Source organism: Porites lutea, chromosome 3, assembly GCF_958299795.1.
Source record: "Porites lutea chromosome 3, jaPorLute2.1, whole genome shotgun sequence".
In the NCBI taxonomy this organism is placed as follows: domain Eukaryota; kingdom Metazoa; phylum Cnidaria; class Anthozoa; order Scleractinia; family Poritidae; genus Porites; species Porites lutea.
Window position 1 is genome coordinate 41,313,446 of NC_133203.1, and position 20,505 is coordinate 41,333,950.

A 20,505-nucleotide genomic window follows, 5' to 3' on the forward strand; every position below is an offset into this window, starting at 1 on the left:
TCTTTTGTGGCTAGTTGGCTGTTGTGATCACAGATGGAAACCAGACAAGAACAGGTCAATACACCAGTCTTCCTGTGGCTTCACAAGGAATAAAAAACAAAGGAGTTACTGTGTACGCCGTTGGAGTTGGTAAAGCAGTTGCCATGTCAGAGCTACTGGAGATAGCTTCTGCTCCTGAATACGTTATCACGTCTCCTTCATTTAAAGATCTTCAGAAGATTACTACAGAAATGAGAAGGCAGTTTTGCGGAGGTATTGATTTTTTTTGTCATATAGAGTTGCTTTTTTTGGTATATACACCTCTCGTTAAATTGATACGAAACCATGTATGGAACCCGATGGTGTGGCTTATTTTGTCGCATAAGATACTTATCACGTTATTAAGTCTCCTCCCCCACCCCCCCCCCCCCCCCCAAAAAAAAAAAAAAAAATTGATCCTCCATAAAAAGATAGGTGGTGGTAAAATGGTCTTAAAATGTTTAGGGCTATCAAAGTTGAGGAAAAATAGATTTATGATCGTTCAAAATATGAATTACGAGGAAAAAATAAGTTATTTATTGGTGAATATATTATCAACGACCAAAATATTGTAAATACATGTATTTATAGAGAACTGAAACTTATCACTGGTCTTGATCTATCATGGAATTAGTACAGTACTGTTGTAATAGCACCTGTTAGCACAGTCAGCAGTTCCATTTCTCGTCAACATTTCGGGAGGAACTTGTGCAAGCGGCTCTTAAAAGATTGAATTCCCGTGTCATTTATAATGCCCACGATGTTCTCTGGCAGGCTGTTCCAGATTTTAACAGCGCGATGGATAAAACTTCTTCCTGAAGAACACGTTCTTGATTTCGGCTCTTCCAGGGCATGGCTTGGCATACTCAGGCTTGCGCGGGTTGCTTGTATTGGGCGGTAGGGACGGGGAAGCATGGTTTTCGGACACAGACTGGTATGCATCCTGTACTGGACTAGCTGTCACAGCTGCAAAGTGAAAGGGTGAAAAGTCCTACGATTAGTTGAGAAAACATGAAGGAATTTTGAGGATATTGTTACTACGAAAAAAGTAGAATTATTGCAGTCTTTTAAAGACCAAATTTGGAGAATGATTGTGAAGCCCGGAATCCTCAAACAAAACGTAATATATGTGAATTGGAAGGCCTAGGGCAACCGGGTGAATCTTTGTGGCGATGTAGATAAAATCAGATTATCTAAGTAGCATATTTGAATATTTGATGAGGATTGTGCGTAATTTAAAAATATTTTCTCAGGAAATAGTTCATGGCATTATCACTATTTTCAATTTATTATAGTTACAACACCAACCCCAACACTTACAGAGACCACCACAGAACCGACAATTCCAGGTATAACAGTTTATTTGTCTGATTTTACATAGATTGAAGTCGCATTGATCACATGGAGTATAAGCAGCGTGATTTAATTCTTGTCTGTAATCATTTAATATTCGACTGCAGGTAAAGGGTAATGCAAAATTCCCAGTGAAAAGCCAGTCTTGGTTTTACCTGGCCACTATCATTTAGAGATCATTATACATCACGACTATTTACATTATGTCTTAATATTTTCGTTTATTTGTTCTGTAATTATTTTCATGTTCATCACCATCATCACCACCACCACTACCATCATCATCATCGTCATCCTCAACTTTATCCTCATCCTCATCAAACTCGTCATCATGATCATGATCATTATTTTCTTTAATTTTGTAAAGTTGTTATTATTGTTATTATCATCAGGTTTAATTGTTATTATTTGTTGATTTCATTTTATTTATTTTGCTTTCGCTACAACACAAACATCAACATCAAAAGAAACGACACCAGCACCAACAACTCCAGGTACAGTACAACTGTATATAATTATAATACTAATGGAATTAGACGGATCAAATTTCAATTAAGCAAGTGCAAGGAATAACATCTGTTTATTATTATTATTATTTTTTTTTTCAGATCCCTGCCAGACGAAAGGCTGCGATGCTCCGTATAATGTTGGCTGCCGAGTAGTGGGTGTCAGACCACAGTGTGTATGTCCTACCTGTCCCGAGCTTCTCAGACCTATTTGTACATCGGATGATGTACAGGATCGCACCGAGTGTCACATGAGGAAGCAAGCTTGCTTAGCATATCTGAATATCACTGTTGATAAACAGGGTCCATGTGGTACGTTGCCTTCTAAAATATAAAAGTCTCTTGCAGCGAGTTTTATGTTGAAGGGATGTACCTTGCTTTACTGCATGCTGTTACTTTTATTTTATAATTCTAGCTTTTCTCCCAAGGAGGTGACTTAATAAGTAGGTGTATCGCGTTCTTGAAAATAATTTTATATACTTTTCATTACATGTATGTACTTAGTAGGTAAACTTATGAGAAGCTGGTGCATAGCTCGTGCGGTTACTGCAAAGACCAGAACTACCTTAATCAGCACAAGAAAAAGCATTATGGTATCTTTCATGATAGCTTATGGGAGCTCCGTTTTATGGTATACTTTAATTCGTATTTCAACCAACATGCAAAGTCAGGATGGTAATTCCAGAATAGCATTATAACCTCAAAAAACCTTTTTTATTATTATTTCGTCTTCACTCAAAGACTTCGTCAGGGCAACTCACGAAGTCTTTTAATAAAGACGAAATATCGGCAAGAGTCGTTGTTTTCCCCCGTTTTTTGCGGTTAATATGTATTTCAGTATTGAAAAGAAATTGCTCTCAGTGAAATGAAAATGACAGACTTAAGGGTAAGCAGAGGCCACAGTCCCCAGGGTAAATTGTATGACTTTAAGATGTTTGAAAATTATTTTTTGCCACCCCACAGATAAAGAATGCAAGGCCGTTGTAGATATTGCTTTTATCATTGACTCATCGGGAAGTATAAGTCGCCGAAACTGGGAGCGAGTTAAGCGATTCGTCAAGGCAACAACTAGCAAACTTGATGTGAGTACTTCTGGTGCAAGAATAGCAGCCATAGCATACAGCACCAATCCTAAGGTGGTGATGCGGTTTAACGATTACCGTGATACGGACGAAGTGAATCGAGGATTTGATGGAATGAGACATCAGAGCGGCTTTACTTATACAGACAAAGCTCTTCAACTCGCCGAAAGAGACGTATTTCAGACTTCCAATGGCATGAGGATAAACGTACCAAAGGTGAGTAATCTGAAATATTCATCATTAGGCACTTAAATACTCTTTCTTCGTTGGCCCATTTTGATAACGTCTTGACGGTCGATTTCACGTTATTCTGTACGTCCCTTTCAATTGCGAAGCTTGGTGGGAAATTCTGATTTATACCTAGTGCTAATTCCGCGATTACGTTGCCAAGAAACCAATCAATTGCGAACAACAACAACAACAACTTTGGTGCGAGCAAAAGTCAAGGGGTGAAATAGAAAAGAGCCATTTAACAATTATTATGGGCTCGGAGTCAATAGCCCATGAGGCCGAGAGGAATCATTGCTTTAGTAAAATCAAACTAGTTGGTCAAAAATATCGCGACGAAATAACTTTAGCTAGTTAAAGCTAGACTTTAAGCCTTTTTCGCCGCCAAAGAGAAGGCGCTTTGAGCTACTAGTGGGCTATAACAATTTATAGCCTTGCAGTAGCTCAACCAATCAGAACGCATCATTGATAATAGACCACTAGTTGGATTTTACTAATATCTCGTATCCACTCTTGCTTTAATATATTTCAGTGAGCGAGTTTATCTTTCACACAATGTCTCTCTCATCTGGTAGCTGCTGTAGTTCCTTCCATCGAAGAGTATACTTCAAAACATTTTTAGTAGAGTTTTCATGGATACAAACGGTCGAAAGTGTGAACTTTTAGAATAAGTACAGGAGGAGACATATGAAATTCACATGATATTCCAATTATTTTCCAATTGTGGTACGATTCTTTCTCGTCAGCGACTGGAAAAGTATTTCCTTGTTTTACAAAAAGTATTGATTCTATTTATGTTATCTTGCGAGGTACTGTAATCGTGAGCTTCCTACTTATGCTCGTCTTGAGGGAGGCCAGGGAAAAACGTTCTTGTTTGTTATTTACATTGGAGGGGTTTGGGCTTAATTATTTTCTCACATAATCTTTTTAATCTTAATCATTGTCTTTAAATAGGTAGCGGTTGTCATCACAGACGGAAAGCAGACAAAAACAGAGAAGTACACGCCGCTCTCAGAAGCATCGCAAGGAATTAAAAACAAAGGTGTTACTGTTTATGCAGTTGGGGTAGGAAAGGGAGTTGAGATGGCAGAGTTGTTGGAGATTGCATCTGGGCCAGGAAATGTTCTTTCCACTTCTTCTTTTGAGGAACTTCAGAAAATTGCTTCAGAGCTCAGAAGACAGTTTTGTGAAGGTAAATACAACTGGTGCACAGGAACATCTACCCTGGGTACCAGATATTTTTTTCTCGCGTGTGACGAGGAGCTTCGTCGGGCGCAGGCCGACACGTCTTCGGCCTTCGGCCGAAGACACGAGCGTCGAAGCTGCGAGGTCACTTTTTAAGACTTCACCGAAACCGGAAAACCGCGCATGAAAAGTCTCTGGCATCCAGGGTAAGGAACATCATGAAAAAGGATTTGCACAGTTGGTTACTACGCGGCCTTCCGTGCGGAGAATGCAAGTTAAATTCCCTAGTGGGATATCAAATCCTTCTTTGGACGTATTTCCTTAACTTTCTGTGTAGCCTTACATAGCTCTAAAAAACCGTGAAACAGAGCACTAATGCTAAAGGGAGGGAGGGAGGAGGGGGGGGGGAGTTGCGTGCACCGTCGACCTCAGGCTTGTAACTGTGATGAGTACGAGTTACCTACCTAAAAGTAGGACCTTTACACTTTTTGTCTCATTTATATCAGTACTCACTCACAGTAGGATCCGCAAGCGAATTTTTTTTTGCGATCAGCATGATTTCTTGCTACGGAGGCTTTGTTTTCAAAAGGTGACTAGAGAATTTTCTGCTGTGGGAATTTAATAAGTAACTTAATTTCTGGCCAAAAAGCGTAATCCGATAAGGTGTCAACCTTGTCATATGCCACTACAGTAGTAATCCTTTTGAAAGCTCAGAACGTGTTCAAGATAGCAAAAACCAGATGAAAATACAACGCTATCCATTATAAAAATTAAAATAAAGCAAAATAAAAAAAATTTGCTTATAGTAAAGTGTATGCCTTGCAAAAACTGCTTGTTGCGTTCCAGATAATTTTTTGCCAGATTTCAGCACGAGGAATCCACGCGCGGAAAGCAATGATCAGGAAATAAAGCGGAAGAACGAATTGTCTTTTCAAAAATATATTTTACCTCCTAAACTGAAATGCTTCAAGGCTAAGCGAGATTTTGCCTATTGCGACTGGCCGGTGCTATCTCATGATATCCTCTTCATAGTACCCCTTACTCCTCGGTAGTAAATTGAGCCGCTTTTTAGGCATGCGGTTGCCTGCAGTCTTTGTTTATGCGTCGTAATGTCAAAACAAAGAAACAAATCAGCAAGTCGAAAAAAGGATTGTACAAGTAAAAGTATAACCTATCCTACAATGGAATTAATTGGATTTTACTTTATATGGTATGCTTTTGGTACATCGCGCTAGATCTGCCACGATACTTTGTCAGAAGATTCCTGAGAGTGAGAGCCACGAGTGATGGCGGTGTACATGTGTGACGATCCTCGTCTATTCTATTGCACCGGTTTTTTTCTCCTTCGCTAGATACCGAAAAGACGTGGTATCATTGCTTTGAATTCCAGCATATGTAATGGAAACCTATCCATGTTCGGTTACCCCAATTCAGTCACGATTTTTAGCGAGGAATTTAAGCAGTCTGACAAGATGGCGTTCCTGCTTGTATGAGTCGGTTCTCCGTACCGCCGATGGAGGAAGCTTTTTGGTCCGCTGTTGCTCGATATCATTCGCCACAAGTCCCTCAGCTAAATCCTGCTTCTAGAAGCGAATTTCAAGAGGTGGTCGACTGGATCATTTCATTTTGATTCAAGGGTTCTGTCCATTGGCGCCAAAATCGAATAGCCCGCCAATTCCCACGAGTAGCCCGCCAATCCAAAATCTCTGTACACATCCTTCATTCAGGAAAAAACCAAGTAACAATGGGTATGACTCGCTTCTATTAAATAACAAAGTCAGTATACCAACTTGCATAGCAAATTGTGAGAAATGAGGTCAGTTAACCAGTTTATTGTTTGTTGAAATATCATTTTCTTGTAATTATTATGGGACGTAATTTTTGAAGCCCATTTTAATTTACTTTTTTCTCCTTTCACTTTAATTTCCTGACACTTTTCAATGGCTTATAATGTGTTTTTTTTTTTCATAAAGGCTGATCTCAGAAACTGTTTTGCAAATGTGATTAGGCATACAGAGGTCTTAAAGAAAAGTGGAATTTTTTTACAGAAAACACTACAATATGTTTGTTTAAAGGGCAACATTTAACTTTAAGAAGAAATTCTTCTTTTTCATCTATCGGTATGTATTCAAGAGTGGGTGTTTGATACTGCCATGATGTTCTGCGACTCCTAAGTGCAAATTGTGAAATGCAACAGAACACTAGGTGTGTCGCCCGTGTTTCTGTGAGTAAGAAATTCATGGCATTATTAATTCACCTGTTAACTTAGCTAAGTCATCTTAAACGAGTAGGTTTTTGATAATGCCATGATGTTCTGTAGCTCCGAAGTGCAAATTGTGAAATCATGGCAACAGAACACTAGGTGTGTCGCCCGTGTTTCTGTGAGTAAGAAATTCATGGCATTATTAATTCACCTGCTTACTTAGCTAGGTCATCTTAAATGAGTAGGTTTTAATAATGCCATGATGTTCTGTGACTCCTAAGCGCAAATTTTGAAATGCAACAGAACACTAGGTGTGTCACCCATGTTTCTGTGAGTTAGAAATTCATGGCATTATTAATTCACCTGCAGACTTATCTGAAAGTCATCTTGAGTGAGTAGGTCTTTGATACTGCCATGATGTTTTGTAACTCCTAAGTGCAAATTGTGAAATGCAACAGAACACTAGGTGTGTCGCCCGTGTTTCTGTGAGTAAGAAATTTATGGCATTATTAATGCACCTGCTTACTTAGCTAAGTCATCTTAAGTGAGTAGGGTTTTGATAATGCCATGATGTTCTGCGACTCCAAAGTGCAAATTGTGAGATGCAACAGAACACTAGGTGTGTCGCCCGTGTTTCTGTGAGTTAGAAATTCATCGCATTTTTAATTCACCTGCAAACTTATCTAATAGTCATCTTAAGTGAGTAGGTTTTGGGAATGAGTTTTTGATATTATACTTCTCTTACTGACAATCGGTCATTTAGAAAATATTGTGGTTTGCAGTAACACTGGATCATAAAGGGTTGTTATTGATAATGGCATGAACTCGATTCTATTCTGTTTGTCCTTTCTGTTGACCGGCGGTTTCGAATCTTACGATTCTCATCAGTTGCTATGTGGTGGGATGGTTGAGGTGAACTCTGAACCATTCCGTATTGCTTGATTTGGTAAGCGTTTATATAAAAAATAGTCAAGTCTACATTCTGTACAGTACACAACTGTATAGTCAACACAAGCCTTGCTTTAAATTGAAACAAAAATATACAACATAGTCCCTCGCCATTTTGAGGAACAATTACACATCATAAGCATTTTAACAAGATGTTTTTATATTATACTTCACAAAAAAGCAAAGCAAGACACCTATTTTTTTTAAAATTTTAACCTTTATAAAAACACAACCTACAATAGCTTTGAGAAAACACGGATCGAACCTACAGCAACCTGATTGTTTTTTTGCAAGGAACCAATCAAACCGCACCATTTTCGATCCTCCAAACAAACCAGGGTGGATATATAAACGCTTACCAAATCAAGCAATACGGAATGGTTCAGAGTTCACCTAAACCATTCCACCACATAGCAACTGATGAGAATCGTAAGATTCGAAACCGCCGGTCTTGCTTGTAAACTTATATTTAACTGCAGACGTTATGCACCTATCAATTTAAACCCCGTGGGGGGGGAGTGCGGGCAAGGGGTGGGGATTTGACAAATTTTAAAATTTTTCGATCAAATTCCCCAGGGTGGGAAACGAAAGGTCAATCAAAAGTGTCAAAAAAGCCCCCACCCCAGGGGAAAAAATCTAAACAAACAATGCTATAATACCATATAAAACGAATAAAAGAACATTTCAAACACGTTGTTACTACTTTTATTTACGGTTAACGGAAGCTCCATTAAATTACTGGCTGTAATTAAGTATTTTATCTCTCCACTAGCATCTCTTATCTTGAACAACAAAATCACTCCAGGAAGATTGACCGTGCTATATAATATTAATAAAACGTAAAATGCTTTATAACATCTGCTCAACATGTCGGAACAGGTCGGATCAGTGACCCATAAAAAATCCTCTGACTTTCATGGTGGAATTCGATTTCAATCGAGTTTTACAATCAGATGGGAACTTGAAGATAAAAACTTCCACAAAATAGACATTATCTGTTTAGATGACAGTTTAAAGTATCAGATTATGGCGATTAAAACAAATGAAAACTTCATACCTTTCTCCAACAACGTGACTTTCAGGAAGCCTCGAGGGACTAGCCTGAGTATCAGGCCTTCAAGGGACGGACTTGGTAACTGCTTCTGAATTGATACCAGGCTTCTGTCGGTCAAAGTCAAATGTCCCGACCCCGGGGTCGCTTCACACGATCAAAAGCCCGACAGCGGGGATAGTCCCAGGCATCAAATCCCCTCCCCTTGCCCGCACTCCCCCCCCACGGGGTTTACATTGATAGGTGCATTATGTAGTGGCACAAAGACGCCAGTCAATTGATTGGTAAAAAACAACACGCCAATGGTATTGAAAAACATCGACCTTTAAAATACTCTCCTCTGGTATTAAAACTACAAATCACATTTACAAAGCGATTGAGTTTTAAAACGACATTCAAAGGACACAGCATCATAAAGTATTTAAATCGTGCTTCTACTAAAGACTTGATAAAAACACAAAACCAGTGTCAGATCTGGATATTTTAAAGACTACGTGTTGTGTACAGCTGAACAACATTGTTGTCTGAGATCGCGTAAACCTAAACGTTACGGAGATATTAAAAGCAGATACCCTAAGATAACAGCAGCTATGAAAAATTCTTGTATTTTTGAGTAAACATATCTCATAAACGGGCTACAGATTCAACAGGAATACGCGCCAACTGAATAAATTGTCTGTTGCTGACATTTGAAAGGTTCTGCTCAACTTACACAATTTTCCCTTGCTGAACATAAACTGTACCGTGCCGTATCTTGGTCCGCTATATCGAAGCTATATCATGGTTCACATTTAAACTGTAAGATCCCTGAAAGAGTTCTCCTCAATAGAGCAATATGAAAAAGGTTTTCAAAGGTTTCACGACGGTGAAGATGTGCGGCCTGTCACCTCTTGCAAGTTTTTACTCGCGTCTGAGACGCCACATGCGGCGAAAACAAAAACGTTGTTGCTCCTTCTCTGGTACGCATTAACATTGACAGCTTTGTTGTTTTAGTCTCAGGAAAATTTCCTTGTTTTCTCGAAAAAGACATTTTGTTCATTTTAAACTACAAGTCGGGAACCAAATTAGCAAAGATTTATTGCACGGGCAATGCAATGTTTATCCCAACTTATAACAAAAGAACAAACGCACTTGTCAAAAATCTGAGACACTGTTCAATCATGTCGAGAAGAGAATGCGATCTTACTTGTCTGGTCTCAGGATAAATATTACTTTAATTTCTATGAGTTCCTCGCTTTTTGTAATGTTTATTATCATTTTTCTTTTTTTGGTTTCCACTTTTTATTTTTATTTTTTTTATTTTTGACGGCCTGACAATTTGTCACCCGTCACCCGTCACCCGCGGAAAAGTCCTGCCGATTTCAAACAATTAAGAGAGTTTTTCTAGACTGCTTGCAGCCCGCCTTTTTTTGCATAGACCATTTTCATGACCGCTAAATGTAAGTCTCAGTGCGGCGAAAAAAATACAATTCTAGAACGCTCCATGTGCGGCATGGTGACCAACGCGCGACAAGGAAAAGAAGGAAAACCCCTGTTGTTCAAGCAAACTCTAAGGTCACGTCTCACAAGATTACGAGTTTTTAAGTCGTGTTTATTTCAAACATTTAAGAAAGTCTTTCTAGACTGTTTGCAGCCCGCCTTTTCTCTTAAAATCTGTTTAGTTCCATGCCCGCGCTTTCCGTTTTCGGCCAAAGCTTTTCAGTGAAATCAGTGAAGGTCGAGACGCCCGCGTCTAGCAGTTCGCGGCTTCGACGCTTGTCTGCATGGTTTACGCCTTGGGTAACTTTGTAAAGAAAAATAATAGACTGCTCGCAGTTTATAGTCGTTCAAGCAACGAGGCCTTCTATTGGAAAAATAAATATTGTACTAAAAAAACTTTGCGTTAACCTTCGCAAACTGAATAAAGAATTCTATGTAAGATTTGTTTTCGGAATAGTTGTTACGGCGTGCATTTAGTTTTCCTCGCTTTTAGCCAAATATTTCACACACAAGAAAAATCGTTTTTTAACTCGGCATTTGCGGCTCACACGCAAAATTGTTCGCTTGTTTCACTCGCCGTTTGTCGCGGCTTGTTTTGAAAGATCCCACGAGTTTTTTTCTGTGTTTCCATTGAGTGCAATGAATCAAATTTCTAATTAATTTGGTTAGGCTGTCGAACGATGACTTGTGAATATAATGAAACATTCAGTCGTGATGATTTAGAGAGGATCGTATTCTATGAGTTGTCGAGACACGTCTTTTGTTTTACATTGCGCAATCGGTCATTTCAGATGACCGACTTCGCCGATCTCTAAGTCTTGAGGATCCTGAATACCTATATTATAAGAGTATGCTATTTTATCATCAGCTTATACCATTCCTTTACTTTGCAGTACCAACACCAACACCGATTAAAGCAACAACAGCATCAACAACTCCAGGTACTTCTACCGCTGTCGTTTTCCAACTTCCATTAATTGCGCCTGTTGCAAACGATTGTAATTTTCAGGTTATTTTTCTTTAAATACTGTGTTTGAATTAAAGGCACAGTAGGGCTGAAAGTTTTTATTTTATTCTATTTTATTATTATCATTTTTCAGTGTATCCAACAACACGACCAATAAAGAGGTATTACGTTTGCCCGGTTTTTTATGACGTCCCTTGCCCTGGAGACCACATGTGCGAACACGATCGACAATGCGCTCGAAAGCAAAAATGCTGCAAGCATTCTTGTGGATATCTCTTTTGTTCTGCATGTAAGTTGACTTCATTTGTTGACCAGTAAACAGTTATTATTAAAATAGAAATGGGAATGTCATACCATCGCGTAGAATGCCCGGTCACATCCGGGAATTTAACAGGCTAGAGCCGCATTCGAGCCACGATTTGGTCTTTAAAATATGGCGGAATAATACGACTGAAGCGACTTTCAGAGTTTTTTGTCACTGATTGTAAGTTACTCTAACCAAATCTCAATGGGTACCACCGGAATATTTATATCAAGAAACATCAAATTCAAGATCTTAACTTCGATTAATGCCAGCTTATCGGATTTCAGTGGGTTTTTTGTCGCGCTAAAAACCAACCAAAAAATCGCCATTTTTGTATGGATTTTCACCTGCGTAGACTTTCGCGGAAAGATTACAACCAAAGTTTGCAGAAATCACGAACGGTAACACCTCATATCGTGACATCTCTCGTCTGCCTTTAAAACCACCACAGTCTTTTAAACCAAGGATTGTGATAAAAGCTGGGGGTTTTTTTGTTTTCCTTTGAATTTGACCTGAACCCGTGAGGGGTGGCGAGCGCGAAGAAAATTTCCAGAAAACGTCTTTGAAAGACAAAAAAAATATCTCCGCTTTTCGGCCGCCATCTTTTTTATTTTTCAAACTTGTTTCCAGTACTCTTTGACCGTTTTATTGTTTTACCTCATGTATGCTTTTTGTTGACCTCAAATGGACTGGGAATTCTACGCGACGTCCCAGTCATGGGCTGCAACTCAGTGATTGAAAAGAACGTAAAAAACAAGCTTGTGTCAGCTATATTTGGGCCACAGTTTAATTGGCTTCAATTGCTGCCGCCCCCTCTTTTACTCTCCTTTCTCCCTTCTTTTTTTTTTCCTAAACCCATCACTGAAAATTTGTTGTTTTTGCCTTATAACTTCTTTGGGCGTTACCTTTTGAGGATAAGAATAAAAATGAAACGAACTCTACGTAATACAATTTTTAACTTCAGCTACTGTTTGGCAACAATTTCAAATGGCAGACGTAACCTCTTTTGCCCTACTTATGGGTCGGAAATATTCTTAGAAGCAGAAGTATTGTACATATGTTTCTTTTTTTCTGCTTTCTCTTTTTGCACAGTGGTTACTCGCGACAAGCTTGGGTCCTGTCCTTACATTTCGAGACCATCTTCGTGTTCTTCTCGATCGAATGAATGTAAATACGACGTGGAATGTAAAGGAGACTTAAAATGCTGCGACGATGGTTGTGGAAATAAGATTTGTGCCTCAACCAGCTACACTCCAAGGCTTGTCGGTAATACATATTTTTAACCATTTTATCCTTTGTGAACAAACGAATTTTTTTAATTCTTCATTTGCAGTTGACATATATGATTTTCATATATTCAAAACTTCATCATTTCAAGGGTTTATAACGAACCAATTCAACGACCTGCTCCCAGTTGGCTTGTTAGCTTAATTGGTTGAGCGCTGCACCGGCATCGCAGAGGTCAAGGGTTCGAATCCCGTACAAGCCTGAATTTTTTCCAGGCTTTCTTTTCGCAACTGCAAACGTTGCTAATATAACTGCGATGATCATCCTTCATTTAATTCTTCACTCCGCAGTTCACATATATGATTTTCATATATTCAAAATAACTATAAAACAACGACTATGTCAGTAATAGCGCATTGTACCACTGCTTTAATTGAATCCTTTAACTTTTCCTTCTAAACCATAGTTCCAACAAAAGCAACAAGAGTAACGACACCAGCACCAACAACCTCAGGTAAATGTAATTAAGAAAGCGAGCGTAGCTTCACCAGCTTTGTGTGCATGCACTAGTTACCCTGACACAAGCGCACAATGTAAAAAGCTGGAAGCGGGCATAAACACAAGAACTCCGTACTGTGTACCCGGCGACCTCATTCCAGATCGTAGCTGCTTTTTAACCCGTGAATACCATACCCGAAGGGTATCCAAAGGGTTTTTGTGATGGGCTCGCACTTTGTAATAAAATTGTTCTCCATTTGTTCCAGAGCCAGTACCAACAACATTAGCAGTAACACGAGAAATTTTAGTTACAAAAATAAAATGATAAAAATAAAAGTAACAATAGTCTGTAATGGTTGATAAACAAGGACCATGTGGTAAGTTTGCCATTGTTTTACTTGGAAGGCAAATACTTAAAATAATAATAATAATAATAATAATAATAATAATAATAATAATAATAATAAGGAAAAAATATCAACGACACTTTCACTCGCCTATTTCAACAAATAAGCGTTATCCAATGTTATATTTGTTTTCGACGAGTATTATTCTTAAATTCTCTTACAGAAGAACTATGTCCAATACCAATGGATACCACTTTCATTGTCGATTCATCTGTATGTGACGACAGCAGTAACTGGAATCGCTTGCTATATTTTATCCAAACATTGGTGACTTATTTCAACGTGTCGCCGTCTGGGGGTCGCATTGCCCTGATCCAGTTTAGCACTGGCGCCAATGTGGTTCTCAAGTTCAACACATTAACAGGCAGCCTTCTTAATGACGCAGAAGTCAATCGACGAGTCGGTTTGTTAAAGTGCCAGGGTGGCTTCAGAAGGATAGATAAAGCGCTTGATCTGGCTGAGAAGGAACTATTGACACCAGCTGGAGGAGTTAGAGATGTATCGAGGGTAAATGATTTTTAGTTCGAAATTTAGAAAAGCAATACTAGGGAGATTGAATGTATGCGAATTAAGCTAATTTCTTTGTGACGGAAGAGCTAGCAATGGGCACGTCAACTTTTTTTAAATTCTTTGGCGAAACATCTATTTTATCAAATAAGGGATAAAAATAAGTTCTTAACTCTTAGCAACGCAAGACCACAGCTTCTTTTGAAACCATCCTTATCATTTATGTGCGACGTATCGAATGAACATAAACAGTAAAAAAATCTCAGCGTGTCGCTATTGATATTCGTCGTTTAAACTCTCCAGTCGTCCACGATCATGATACAATCACATAGTACAGTGTTTCATTGTTGACTTTTTTTTATCCCTCCATTGCAGCCTGTACTAGTCATTACCACTGGCAAGCAGACAGCAGACCAAGGATTGTACACGCCTCTTGATATAGCATCTTCTCGCATCCAGAGTAAAGGAGCAGCTGTGTTCGTCTTGGGTATTGGGAAAGACGTCGATACTTCCGAACTGACAGAAATTGCTTCTTCACCAGACAATATTTTTACAGTGGACTCCTTTAAAGATTTGCATAGAAAAGCTGATGAAGCAAAAAGAGGCATTTGCATTCTGGGTAATTGGTGGTATTCACTGAATTTTTCTCTTTGCAGGGGCGGCGGATTCAAGGACGAGGGCTTAAGCCCCTCCATTATAAAAGTAAAGACCCACTGACATTAAAAACTTCTTTCCCTGCCCAAATCAACCAACAATTCAGTCCCCTACCTCAAAATATATTTCTCTGTTCTCCCTTTGTCAGTTGTATTGTACAACCTATTAAAAGACGATCCGCTTTTATTCTTTCAGTAACCCCAGTACCGACGTCACCATTGGTAGCATCGGCGCTAAGTAAGTCTAAGTGTTGTGCTATTATATGAATAAGTGGGGTACAATCACCTAGACGTAAACAAGGTACTTTAACTCGGCAGTTATTTGGATTTTTAGGCAACACTTTTTAATACAATTTCCAAAAGTGACGACTCGAAAAAGGCTTTTTATAGGAATTTGTTCAATATACATTGTGTCTAGGATTAGGTGATAAAGGTACGATAAAAAGTGGAAACTCAAATTTTTTTTCTTTTTCAACAGAATCTTGCCCAATACCAATGGATACTACTTTTATTATCGACTCTAGCGTTTGCGATGACAGCAGCAACTGGAACCGTCTGCTATACTTTGTCCAAACCTTAGTAAACTTTTTCAACGTGTCACCCTCTGGGGGTCGTATTGCTCTCATTACTTTCAACTCTGACGCCAAAGTAGTTCTTAAGTTCAACACTCTTTCTGGAAGTCTTCTTAATAACACAGAGGTCAACAGACTCGTTAGTTCCTTGCAATGCCAGGGTGGATTAAGAAGAATTGACAAAGCTTTGGAATTGGCCGACAAGGAGGTCTTGACTACCGCAGCTGGAATGAGAGACATCTCTAGGGTAATTAAAAAAGCTAATATTAACTGGGATTGTTCCTGCTAATTAGCTAGTTAATTAGTTAAATAGATTTCTTTAGTTTATTTTATTTAAAAAAAAATTGTTTAAATTAATCTATCTTAAATTAAAATGCGTTTTCCCGTGAAAACAGTATTCCCCTATCTTCAGCTTTAGGTTTAATTGGGGACGTTTTGCGGTTAGCCGTCGACAAGGATTTCATAGTTTCTCTCTTTTAAAGGCGTCTTTAAGATAATGTCTCTTTTTTATAGCCTGTTTTAGTTATCACAACTGGAAAGCAAACAAAAGCCCAAGGAGTTTACACCCCTCTAGACATAGCGTCTTCTCGACTTCAGAAAAAGGGTGCAGCCGTTTTTGTCCTGGGTATTGGCAGTGATGTTGACAGTTCAGAACTAAACCAAATTGCTTCTGGACCAAATAACGTGTTCACGGTGGACTCGTATAAGGAACTTAACAACAAAGCCAACGAAGCAAAAAGAGGAATTTGTATATTAGGTATTGTATGCTATGGTATTTCTTCTTGATGTATTTATCCTTTTCTTTGACTGTAATACGTTTCGACGCTAGTGTCACCAAAAGAGAGCAACGTTCAAAGAACAATTCCTGCACTGAAAGAGTACATTCTCTAGTGCAATGGATAATTTTTTTAATTGTATAGGGAAAAAAAAACAATAAAGTATTGATGAACTACAACAACATGTGCCCTTCTTCCAGGAACCCAATGCATAAAATTGATTGTTAAAAAAAAACGTTCACAAATGTGTTAAAAAAACTGGTGCATGGAATTTTTCCTCAACTTTAACTTACATTTGTTTTATACCTTAGTGCCAACAGCGACACCGCAAGTTACGACTCCAGTACCAACAACTCCAGGTGAATGTTGAAAAGAAATAAGATTAGATTAGATTGCAAGCGCTCTACCCAGAGGTTAAGGTTAAAGGTTGAAATCTTACTCATTAATTAATAGCTACTCGCCAAACGCCGGATCCAAAAGCCGGGACTTCGAATTTACTTCGTATTTCTTTATTAACAAACATATATTTAAACGCTTTGCAGATCCTTGCCGAACCGAGGGCTGTAGTGCTCCATACAACATTGGCTGCAGAGTGGTGAACAACACAGCGCAATGTATATGTCTCACTTGTCCCAATCGCCGAAGACCTATTTGTGCATCTGATGACGTCCAGGATCTTACTGAATGCCACATGAGACGACAAGCCTGTTTGGGAGATATCTCTGTGACTGTCGCTAAGCAAAGTCCTTGTGGTAAGTTTTCTCCTATCATTGACAAAACTAATCAACGACATTTGGACCAAAACAATAGATTTACCCTTACCGTTAGCTTCAATTGGTATCAAATGCCTCCAATTTTGTGATTTTTTAGACAAAGAGTGTAGCTCCGATGTGGATATTGCGTTCATCATTGATTCATCTGGAAGTATTGGCCGCAGAAACTGGGAACGAGTTAAGCGATTTGTCAAAGCATTGGTTAGCAAACTTGACGTCAGTAATTCCGCAACAAGAGTAGCAGCTATAGCTTACAGCACCGATGCTGAGGTGGTGATGCGTTTTAACGATTATCAGGGTACGGACGAGGTTAATCGAGGATTTGATGCAATGACGTATCAGCGTGGTTATACCTATACAGACAAAGCTCTTCAACTCGCAGACAGCGATCTCTTTCAGACTTCTAACGGCATGAGGTTAAGCGTGCCAAAGGTAAGGAGCCGTCGAAATACAACTTTCTAGCTTTTTAATGATACATTCAGAAAAAAAAAAACGACTTTGGAATTTTGAGCCTATTTTGTCCCCAGAATTTTCACTCCTTCCTGTTACCGACCAGAACATGGAGGAAGTTAAAGGCCATGATCACTGTCATAAATGATTATCTGAGACACATGGACTTGGTTTGAAATCTGGCACTCATACTCAAACGCGAACTCGTGGTCCAATGTTAAGTTCTAGAATGTAAAAACAGAGAACACAGAAGTATCGACTGTTATCAGAGAGTAAAAGGCATGTGGTGATAGATGATGTGAAGTGCTGCTAGGAAAAGGGTTTTCAAGTATAACTTATTCTTTGTTTTCTTATTTTGTTTGCTTGTCTGCTTCTTTTTACCTTTTTCTTTCTTTTTCGCTTTTTCTTTGGCATGGGAAAACGTCTGCATAAATTAGATTGTGTCTTTCATCGTTTGTGCCTGTTAACATGTCACCTTAATAAAAATATAAATTAATCTAGTTACTTAAAACTCTTGATATGCAAATTGAAGATGGAATATGTACCGAATAGAGTACAGTTTGTAGCAAATAGAGGGGAATAAAATCTGTTATAGAATTTACCTGTTACGTTCTTGTATAATTATTAGCGACTTGAAGCACATTTTTACTTTATATCTTTGGCAGCTCGCAGTTGTGATAACAGACGGAAATCAAACAAAAACGGGCAGATATACCAGACTTTCAATCGCTGTACAGGGGATAAAAAACAAAGGAGTTACAGTCTATGCTGTTGGTGTTGGAAGAGCAGCGGACATGGCAGAGCTACTTGAGATTGCATCTGCACCCGAATACGTGTTTAGATCCCAATCTTTTAAACGTCTTCAGAACTTAACTTCAGGGCTAAGAGGGGAGTTTTGCGTAGGTAATGATCTACAGATGTTTGATGCTAATACTGTTTTTGGTAACGTAATGATAACTTGTAACTGTTTACTATAATGTGATGTTATCTACATTTCTCTGTTTGCCACAGCGTCCTTACCAACACCCTCAGCTACAATACCAACACCTTTCCCTCCAGGTAATTCAGCTATTTTCTTGTTTATATGTATGCTGAAAATGCGTACGAGCTCGGAGAGTTAAGGGCCCCATTTGGGGCAGATCACAGCCCTTTTTCCACGAAACCTCCATAATGTACTGGTTGAAAAACGAGCAGGAGTGTATTATCAGGTTTAAAAATTCGAGACGCAATCGAAACTTTTTAAACTTGATAAAACACGTCTGCGAGTTTTTTGAACGCCTTCAACATCTCTGATATATTATTTCAATTTATTCTTGCACAAATATTTAGATTTGAGCTTATTTGGGTCTAAGAAATTGGACATAAAGTTTAGCCGTGTCTTTATCACATATAAGAACATTCATTAAACATCAATTTCTTTTGTTTTTTTTTTTATGAATTATTAAAGAGTTTTTGAATTTATGTTATACGTGCTTATTGCCGTTCAGGGTATTGAACGTCATCGTTATTTTCCACAGAGCCAGCTTAATATCATGTTAATTATTCACTTTCTGGACTTTTAATGTTATTGAAAATTGAGTTACTCTACATTTTTGCTTGTTTTGTTTTTTCTTAATGTTATTTTCTTAAATCATCTCTACTTTTCTTTTAATAGAGGATATATGTCCCATCCCAATGGATACCACCTTCATTATTGATTCATCTGATTGTGACGACAGAAGCAATTGGAATCGCTTGCTGTATTTCGTCCAAACATTGGTAACGTATTTCAATGTATCACCATCTGGGGGTCGTATTGCCCTGATCCAGTTCAGCAATGATGCCAGTGTGGTTCTTAAGTTCAACACATTAACAGGAAGCCGTCTTAATGGCGGGGAGGTTAACAAACGGGTTGGTTTGTTGCAATGCCAAAGTGGTTTCAGAAGAATTGATAAAGCGCTGGATCTGGCTGACGTAGACGTTCTAACTTCCGATGGTGGAGTGAGAAATATTTCAAGGGTAAGTTGACTTGATATGTATAGTTCAATAAAACAAGGACAGCTAATGGACATAAAAATTAATTGTTAGCGTGAATATCAAGCATAGTTTCAGCGGTCTATATCTCCCACGCATTTGAGATCATGTAAGGAAAATTATAAAGTCCCCGAAACTGTTTATGATTTAATCGTATGGCTACCTGTTTCTCTCAATCACATCTTTTTCTTCCAGCCTGTTCTAGTCATCACCACTGGCAAGCAGACAACGGACCAAGGACTGTACACCCCTCTTGATATAGCATCATCGCGCCTCCAGAAAAAAGGAGCGGCGGTGTTCGTCTTAGGTATTGGAAAGGACGTCGATACTTCTGAACTTACGGAAATCGCCTCCTCACCTGTCAATGTTTTTACAGTGGACTCCTTCAGAGATTTGTACAGGAAAACTGATGAAGCAAAAAGAGGCATTTGTATACTAGGTATATTTATAATTCCACAATCTATCCTAGTATTATCTGTAGAGAACAGTTGAGCATTACCGCCATTAATGGTATACATCATATTTTTTCTTCGTGACATTTTTTTTTTCTTCTACGATTTGATAGTTCCTGCAATACCGACACCGACATCAGCACTACCCGCACCAGGTAAGTACTCATCCTGTCCTAAATATGGGTATAACAGCATGTTTTGCAATTAATTAAAGTGTCTTGAAGATTCCGTTTTTCACCTCATTTTGTGAACAACCAAAGTAAGTTTTAACTCCGAAATTCTTGTTTGTTCAATAGAATCTTGCCCAATACCAATGGATACTACTTTTATTATCGACTCAAGCGTTTGCGACGACAGCGGCAACTGGAACCGTCTGCTGTACTTTGTCAAAACCTTAGTAAACTTTTTCAACGTGTCACCCTCTGGGGGTCGTATTGCTCTCATTACTTTCAACTCTGACGCCAAAGTAGTTCTCAAGTTCAACACTCTTTCTGGAAGTCTTCTTAATAGCACAGAGGTCAACAGACTCGTTAGTTCCTTGCAATGCCAGGGTGGATTAAGAAGAATTGACAAAGCTTTGGAATTGGCCGACAAGGAGGTCCTGACTACCGCAGCTGGAATGAGAGACATCTCTAGGGTAATTGAAAACGTTAATATTAACTGGGATTGTTTCTCCTTATTAGCTAGTTAATTAGTTACATAGATTTCTTTAGTTTGTTTTATTTAAAAATATATTTGTTTAAATTAATCTATCTTAAATTAAAATATGTTTTTCCCGTGAAAACAGTATTCCCCTATCTTCAGGTTTAGGTTTAATTGGGGACGTTTTGCGGTTAACCGTCGACAAGGATTT

The 20,505-nt window shown here is 38.6% G+C and overlaps 4 protein-coding genes across 4 annotated transcripts in view; all 4 read left to right on the forward strand.

The window, feature by feature from the left end:
- The window catches only part of LOC140932308 (collagen alpha-3(VI) chain-like), a 24,891-nt gene extending 22,875 nt beyond the window's left edge, over positions 1–2,016 (forward strand). The window contains exons 20-23 of the mRNA XM_073381929.1: positions 15–252; positions 868–952; positions 1,314–1,367; positions 1,980–2,016. Coding sequence (XP_073238030.1) covers positions 15–252; positions 868–952; positions 1,314–1,367; positions 1,980–2,016 — 414 coding nt within the window. The remainder of the gene's footprint in view (positions 1–14; positions 253–867; positions 953–1,313; positions 1,368–1,979) is intronic.
- On the forward strand, positions 1,729–13,374 carry LOC140932309 (cartilage matrix protein-like). Its single transcript, XM_073381930.1, has 9 exons — positions 1,729–1,865; positions 1,980–2,189; positions 2,841–3,175; positions 4,142–4,379; positions 10,947–10,994; positions 11,154–11,309; positions 12,417–12,590; positions 13,018–13,065; positions 13,316–13,374. The coding sequence occupies exons 2-9, from the start codon at positions 2,129–2,131 to the stop codon at positions 13,372–13,374; spliced, it is 1,119 nt and encodes a 372-aa protein (XP_073238031.1). The 5' UTR covers positions 1,729–1,865; positions 1,980–2,128.
- A 27-nt stretch (positions 13,375–13,401) lies between these two features.
- Positions 13,402–15,477, forward strand: LOC140932310 (von Willebrand factor A domain-containing protein 2-like). Its single transcript, XM_073381931.1, has 5 exons — positions 13,402–13,426; positions 13,620–13,963; positions 14,339–14,582; positions 14,813–14,854; positions 15,095–15,477. Exons 1-5 carry the CDS (start codon positions 13,402–13,404, stop codon positions 15,475–15,477), a joined length of 1,038 nt encoding a protein of 345 aa, XP_073238032.1.
- A 1,043-nt stretch (positions 15,478–16,520) lies between these two features.
- On the forward strand, positions 16,521–20,343 carry LOC140932311 (collagen alpha-4(VI) chain-like). Its single transcript, XM_073381932.1, has 8 exons — positions 16,521–16,716; positions 16,835–17,169; positions 17,853–18,090; positions 18,199–18,246; positions 18,842–19,185; positions 19,396–19,639; positions 19,766–19,807; positions 19,949–20,343. Exons 1-8 carry the CDS (start codon positions 16,656–16,658, stop codon positions 20,341–20,343), a joined length of 1,707 nt encoding a protein of 568 aa, XP_073238033.1. The 5' UTR covers positions 16,521–16,655.
- Positions 20,344–20,505: the final 162 nt, after the last annotated feature.

Bases quoted from the DNA above. Each gene is read 5' to 3' on its own strand.
- LOC140932310 (XM_073381931.1), top strand. From the start codon at position 13,402: ATGGTTGATAAACAAGGACCATGTG. The intron at 13,427-13,619 runs GTAAGTTTGCCA...ATTCTCTTACAG, and splicing joins TGATAAACAAGGACCATGTG to AAGAACTATGTCCAATACCA. The intron at 14,583-14,812 runs GTAATTGGTGGT...TTATTCTTTCAG, and splicing joins AAGAGGCATTTGCATTCTGG to TAACCCCAGTACCGACGTCA.
- LOC140932309 (XM_073381930.1), top strand. From the start codon at position 2,129: ATGAGGAAGCAAGCTTGCTTAGCATATCTGAATATCACTGTTGATAAA. The intron at 2,190-2,840 runs GTACGTTGCCTT...GCCACCCCACAG, and splicing joins TGATAAACAGGGTCCATGTG to ATAAAGAATGCAAGGCCGTT. The intron at 13,066-13,315 runs GTAAATGTAATT...CATTTGTTCCAG, and splicing joins ACCAGCACCAACAACCTCAG to AGCCAGTACCAACAACATTA.
- LOC140932311 (XM_073381932.1), top strand. From the start codon at position 16,656: ATGAGACGACAAGCCTGTTTGGGAGATATCTCTGTGACTGTCGCTAAG. The intron at 17,170-17,852 runs GTAAGGAGCCGT...TATCTTTGGCAG, and splicing joins TGAGGTTAAGCGTGCCAAAG to CTCGCAGTTGTGATAACAGA. The intron at 18,247-18,841 runs GTAATTCAGCTA...TTCTTTTAATAG, and splicing joins ACCAACACCTTTCCCTCCAG to AGGATATATGTCCCATCCCA.